At 49.4% G+C, this 6979-nt stretch overlaps 1 protein-coding gene across 1 annotated transcript in view; it reads left to right on the top strand.

Moving 5' to 3' along the window:
- COL4A2 (collagen type IV alpha 2 chain) overlaps positions 1–6979 on the top strand; it is a 178889-nt gene that overhangs the window by 168080 nt on the left and 3830 nt on the right. The window contains exons 39-44 of the mRNA XM_025044980.1: positions 2811–2927; positions 3422–3583; positions 3697–3795; positions 4154–4300; positions 4460–4576; positions 5868–6262. Coding sequence (XP_024900748.1) covers positions 2811–2927; positions 3422–3583; positions 3697–3795; positions 4154–4300; positions 4460–4576; positions 5868–6262 — 1037 coding nt within the window. The remainder of the gene's footprint in view (positions 1–2810; positions 2928–3421; positions 3584–3696; positions 3796–4153; positions 4301–4459; positions 4577–5867; positions 6263–6979) is intronic.

Genomic DNA, 6979 nt, shown 5'->3' with positions numbered 1-6979 from the left:
AAGAGTCCCTTTGAGATGAGGATGAGACCCAGCCTGAGAGAAACAGAGGGAAGTGAGAGGCCTCAAATCTACATGGTCCTAGCATATAGTGTTCACAAAACATCACGGCATCATGATTTCTATCATGATGAGGGTTAACATCTGATTCACACAGCATGCTGCTCAGACGCGGCACCTGACAAGGATAGAGTACAGCTTCCACAAGAGCAGAAACTGCCTCTCTCATTCCCCTGCTTTTAACTTAGCTAAATGCCTGGCATAGAGTAAGTGCTCAATAAATATTTATTGGTGATTAATGTTGTAAAGTTATAGAGTAACTTTCTTTGACCTTGACTGAAAAAGTTAGGTGTGCTCCAGGATACCCTTAGCTTACTTCAAATGGTCCTATTACACGTTCTCTCTGCAGCATCAGTTTCCAAAACTCCTCTTGAACCTTCTGTGTAGCTCCCTGCTCTCCATCGAAGGCACCTAAAACACATCTCAGGTTCCCAAACAGTCCTAAAGCATAGTGTCTCATTTTTAAAGCCATTGATCTCCTAGAAGGCCCTCTTCTTGCACAAAAGTCACAATAGCCCAGTGACCTGGTAGCTTCTGAGCGGTCTTGGAGGCCAGAGCAGACCCTTCATTGTGCCCATTGGGCCTCAGCCTCTGGCCAGAAATAAGGAAAGATGACTTTCGGTAGTAACATTCACAGACAGCTGGTCAGGACTCTCACTCTCCTCTATGAGCTGGAAAATAATCTCAATCTCTTGTCTCTTGCATGAGTTTCATCTCAGGCCAGAAGCTCGAATTTGCAGCCTCAATCATTTTTGCAGCTGATGCTTGGTCTTCTGATCATGGTTTGCCCATGAAGTTGTTTTGACCCTGATTCCAGCAGCCTAACTCCTGCTCACTCCATGTTCTCATTAACAGAGGCCTAATCACTCGTTAAGTTCATTATGATTTCACAGGAATCTGGCCATTCTGGATCTTCTAACTCAAGAGTTACTGATGCTCACCATCTGTTTCTGTTACTTTGTGACAATAGTTAGAAGCAGCTCACTTGGTGTCATTTTATATCAAAATGCAAATGGCAGCTGGCTGGGCCCCTCGGTCTAGTAAATGCACTTGTTTCTTGCCTGTAATTAGTGAGACCGAGGTGACACCTTTCTAAATGCTTTCCTGGCATGTGTGTCTTCGTCCCACTCCGAAGTTGCACAGGATCTTGTCTCCTGTACTGGGTAGCGGAACCTCCCAGTGTGAAAATCTCTTTATGTTGCTAATGAAAATCGATTAGTCTCCAGCCGTGTGGGGGACACAAGAGACCACTGTTTGTTACTTTTTCTCAGTCTCACAAATTGGCATTGTGTTGTCCCAACTCATTCTTCTCTCTCCAGTAGAGATGATGGACCCTGGATACTATGACATTCTGTTTTATTTTGTTTTGTTTTGTTTTTTCAGTGTTCTAGTACTAATCTCTGAGTCCCCAGACCTTAAGGGAAAACAAATATTAGTATGGCAATTAAGGAAGAAACTAGCCTCTTTCCTTGCTGGCCGTTCATCTCACCACTGCCTCAGCAGCACCCAAGCCTGCCCGGCACAAATGGATGCCCATAAATATTGGGTTGGCTGAATCACAGGGAGGAATAGGATTCCCACAGATTTCCTTATGTGGGGATTGCCCTCAAAGGTCTGTCCTCGATTCGTGCCAAAGGGTACCAGCCTTTGACTCAAATACAGTCAATTCTTGTTACTTGAAGTAATTGTTTTCTATAATATCGCTATAAATATTGAATTAGCAAATACCAAATCATTGCTTCTAGTAGAAACGCAGGGTTTGGTTCCTGTGAGCCCCAGGTCATATTTCATCAACCAATCAATACATAACCTTTATTTACGTGTGTTTCCATTTAAAGACATTTTGTTTAACATATATTGTTCATTCAATAACATCAAACTCACAGCCTTCAGTGCTAGAACTCAGGCCTGAAGGAAGCTCATCTAACACGCATGTTTTCTCCATGAGGCACATCACAGCCTTCCTGAGCTTAGAAGCCAGCCAGACAGCACTTCAGCATGATGCTTAGGGGCCAATTTAAACAGTGAAATCACCAGGAAAAAGTAAAAAAAATATTTTAAAAAGTGGCACTAAATAGACCAAAAAAAAGGGGGATCCTTATTTTCACTCTGAGCTAAAATGGGGCACCTCAGATGGGATTCAAATATTCTGCCTCTCCTGCTTGTCCTGGAATACAATATTGATTTGGGGTCACCAGTAAATCTTAGTGAGTAGGCCAGATGGCAGACACAGAATCTGTGAGCGATGAGGATGGACTCTGTCCATAGCTGGGATCCAAGATACTGAAGAACAACCACAGGGAGGATTAAAAATATCAATATTGGCAACAAGCTTCATCTTGCCAATATTGGAACCTTCCATCCCATCACAAGCGCTAGCGGAACCGACAGAGCTAACCTCTCCGGTGACACGATCAGAGTAGGCCTGAGGGGTCATATACAAGTAGTGGCCACAGCGACTGAGCACAGTAAGGCAGTCTCTGAGCAAGTAGCCTGCCCATGAGGACAAGACCCCAGTGCAGGTGGATCCACAGGTGGACCCTCTTGGCAGCAGGATGGGGCTGGTGAGAGTGAGGGCCACCTCGAAAGCCTGCTCTGTTCTGCTATGTTCTGACGTTCCTCGGCCTCAGGGCAGCTTACAGCGCTTCCTCTCCTTGGTGGCTCTGCTCATGGACAGTGATAGCTTGGAGGGGAAACGATAAGTTAAAAAGTCGGATGCTGATACTAAAAATAACCTCTATTTCCTTCCTAAGGGGAACGAGGCCCAGTCGGGAGTCCAGGACTTCAGGGGTTTCCAGGCATCACGCCCCCTTCCAACATCTCTGGGTTCCCTGGTGACAAAGGGGCACCAGGGATATTTGGCCTGGAAGGTAAGCAAGGCTCACTCTTCCGTGCACTGGAATCTCTGGGGGCACACATGAAAGGACAAATACTGTGTGATTCCACTCCCGTGAGGTCCCTCGAAGAGTCAAATTCATAGAGACAGAAGAGAGAGTGGGGGTTGCCGGGGCTATGGGAAGGGGAATGAGGAGCTGGTGTTTAGTGGGGACTGAGCTGCAGTTTGGAATGATGAAAAGTCCTGAGATGGACGGCGGTGGTGGTTGCACAACAGTGTGAATGTACCGAATGCCACTGCAGTGCGCCCTCAAGATGATTAAAAAAATAATTTTGTGTTACTTATTGACCACGATAAAGAGAAAGAAAAAAGTTACCCAGTGTGACAGACTTGCCAAAGACCATCCCCTAAATGGATGACTTCCTATCTGGCCTCCTGGGCACCTCCCGCAGCGAGTCCCACTGCCCGCGGCCACGACTGTGCCTTCCTCCTGTTTATACTCTCCCTTCTTGTGACTGATGTTGACAGGTTATCGAGGGCCCCCAGGGCCACCTGGGCCTGCTGCTCTTCCTGGAAGCAAAGGAGATGAGGGGAACCCAGGAGCTCCAGGAAACCCGGGGACCAAAGGATGGGGTGGGGACCCCGGGCCCCAGGGCCAGCCTGGTGTGTTCGGTCTGCCAGGAGAAAAAGGTAACTGCCCACACGAAAGGGTCCTCTTTTCGGGGAGGCTGGCAGCTCTGATCAGAGATGACGAGAGCCCCCGCCCAGGCATGTGTGTCCTCAATGTCCTGCTTGTCTTGAAGGGCCCAGAGGTGAGCAAGGATTCATGGGAAACACAGGCACCACCGGAACTGTGGGCGACCGAGGCCCAAAGGGACCCAAAGGAGACCGAGGACTCCCGGGTAAGTGGCCGTCCACAATTCCGCAGGGCCAGCATCTTCGGTCAGCTGCTGCCAGAAGTGTATTTTAGAACTATGTCTGCCCATCCAGACATGGGGACACCTCTAAAGTCACTCTTTGTCATGGGGACCAAACCCCAGCAAGACTAGGTCTGCTGGCTCTCCCATGGACACTTAGCGAATGACAGTAATTCTTGAGTGGCCACTCAGATAGATAGTATCCACCTTCGTCTCTAGAGAACAAGATTGTTCTAGGGAACTCCAAGGTTAATTTCAACAAGTGAAGAAAAATAGAATAGAAATCAGAGCAAGAACGCAAGTGATCTTTCTGGGTCGACTGGTCTTCTGTTTCCCTTTCCAGGTTCCCCCGGTCCTTCAGGATCCCCAGGGATTGTAGGAATCCCCCAGAGGATTACCGTCCAGCCGGGGCCAGTGGGCCCACAGGGAAGAAGAGGCCCCCCTGGAGCACAGGGAGAAATGGGGCCCCAGGGTCCCCCAGGAGAACCAGGTAGGAGCTCTGCTGTAAGGCTGCCAAGGAAAGGCTCCTTTTCTTATTAGCTTTGTTTTCACTTTTGTTTTCTTGCTGAAAAGCATTTGTTAAGCACCAGTGATGCCAAGCATTGTCACTCTTTCTGTGACACCCATACCTGTTTCATTGGCTCTGCAGGTTTCCGTGGGGCTCCAGGGAAGGCAGGTCCCCAGGGAAGAGGTGGTGTGTCTGCTGTTCCTGGATTCCGAGGAGACCAAGGGCCCATCGGGCACCAGGGGCCAATTGGCCAGGAAGGTGAGCGATGGATGGTGAAAGGGGCAGAGGGCAAGGGAGTTCTTCAGGGTCCCGCCGTGGTCTGACAAATGGACTGTGGTATGAGGGAGGAAATAAACAAGTGCCAAGGTGAGCAGAGATGAGAGGCTGCCACCCTTTCTGTTCTGCAACTCCAGCTCAACTCCCCGGGCCCTTGCTACAGCCTTGGTCCTAGCAGAACACTTGGCACAGAGAATCCCCAGGACAGGCTGGCTTCCTTCCTTCCTCTGAGACATCTGCAGGAGCCTCAGAGAAGGAAGCAGTTGGCATACTCTGAGAGACAGGAGTCGTAAAGATCTGAAGGCCTGAGACAATAAGCTCAAAGAAACCAATTATATTAGCAGGAACCATTGTAAAGTCTTGTATTATTGATTTCTTAATATTATTTGTACATGTGCAGGATAGGATAGGCCAGAAATAATAACAAGCCATGTAAAAAAATTCTTGAGATTCATCATCCACCCGTGTTCAGTTTGAGCCAGTATGATATGAGACCGCATTATTAGCACCCAGATCTCGGAAAGAAGCAATCTACCACCCATAGCCGGGAGATTGTGTAACATGGGAAATTCACATCTGTATCTTCAGATGTGAATTTCCCATGTTATGGGAAATTCTATGGACAGATAGATGGGAGCCATCCATGCTAGGAGACTGAGACATCACAGGGCGGAGGGGGTATCCTACGAGAAAGCAACGAGATGTGAAAATGTCCCAGGAGAGGAAGGGTAATGGGAAGGCAGGATCAACCAGGACAGCTGATTTCGAGCACTGCGAAGGCTGTCTTATTGGGGGTAGAGTAGACCTTACGCTGTGCTCCAAGGCAGAATCGAGCCCCCTGGGTGGATGTTACGGAGGCAGATTTCTAGCCCCAGGATGGCCCAAGCGTGCAATGAGCCGCCTCTCCCCGAGAGCCCAGCAAAGCGGAGACTGCCGCCTGGGGTAGAGAAGGCCCATTCGTTGAGGGGGTGGGGGGACTGGACTTCATTTCTAGTTCTGCTCAGCACCAGCACATCCTGAGAGGAAAGCTCACAGGGCTGAGTCTTTGCCCTTGTTCATTACCATCATTGTCATCGTCCCACGCTTACTGGGCACAGACATAGGTCGGGTCCTCCCCAGGAGGCCCTTGGTCTATAAGGGCAGAGCCACTGAGACCCTGGCCTTGGGAGAAAGCCAAACAACAGCTGTAAATGTCACCATGGGATATCTGCCATGTGTCAGGGGCTGAGATCCACATGGCACTGAAAGGCGGCCACTTTCTGTTGGGCCCTAGGGGAGCCAGGCCGCCCAGGGACCCCTGGCCTGCCCGGCATGCCTGGCCGCAGCGTCAGCATCGGCTATCTCCTGGTGAAGCACAGTCAGACAGACCAGGAGCCGATGTGCCCTCTGGGCATGAACAAGCTCTGGAGTGGATACAGCCTGCTCTACTTTGAAGGCCAGGAGAAAGCCCACAACCAGGACCTAGGTAGGTACTGCCCGCCAAGCCCCCGGGGCCAGCTCAGATGGAGGTGGTCAGGATCCAGTGGCCATAGTGAGGTTCGTGGATCCTGTAAGGCAGATGAGCCTCTCCTGATTGAAACACTGGACCCATCACATTTCTGGGGATTTCAAAAGAGATTAGCATGGCCTTCAATGCGCCTAAACCTCAGGTCAAGACCACAGAGACCTGCCTTTTAACTCAGCAGTGCCTCCCACAGGTTCCTGTGAGGCTCGGCCTTCCATTTGCTCCCCTCTGCCTGGAGGCCACCAGCTGCTTCATCTCTTTCCTGTTTTTGCCCCAAGTTCTGTAAACCAGGGGTCCCCAACCCCCGGGCCGTGCACCAGTACTGGTCTGTGGCCTATTAGGAACCAGGCCACACAACAGGAATTGAGTATCGGGCAAGCGAAGCTTCATCTGTATTTGTAGCCACTCCCCAGCGCTAGCATCACCACCTCAGTTTCACCTAAGATCATCAGGCATTAGATTTTCATAGGAGCTCCAGTCCCTGCTGCCAAAAAAGGTTGGGGACCACTGCTGTAAACAGTCAGGCTTGGGACATGAAGGATGAGACTCACATAGAACTACCAAGAAAATAGATATGTAGATACATGTGCTTGGATTTAGTCAAATAAGCCCGGTTGCCAAAAGGAATTAAAACGACTTAAAAGCACACAGAAAATGTAGCAAGTGCATATTAGAAGGCTGGACTTAGGGGGAGGGTGCCTTAGTCTGTGGTGTCTGTGGTGGGACAATTGGGAAAACCATCATGCTGAGCCCTGATGATTTGTGCACATTTCTGTCTACATGTTCTACTTCTATAATAAGTTAAAAAAAAAAAGTGGGGAAAAGCAAACAAGGATAGGGGCCTAAAAAAGAGCTGGGACCAAAGCCAAGAAGGTAGCCAC

This window comes from Pteropus alecto, unplaced genomic scaffold (assembly GCF_000325575.1).
Source record: "Pteropus alecto unplaced genomic scaffold, ASM32557v1 scaffold13, whole genome shotgun sequence".
Classification (NCBI taxonomy): domain Eukaryota; kingdom Metazoa; phylum Chordata; class Mammalia; order Chiroptera; family Pteropodidae; genus Pteropus; species Pteropus alecto.
This window is presented reverse-complemented; position numbering and strand designations above follow the sequence as displayed.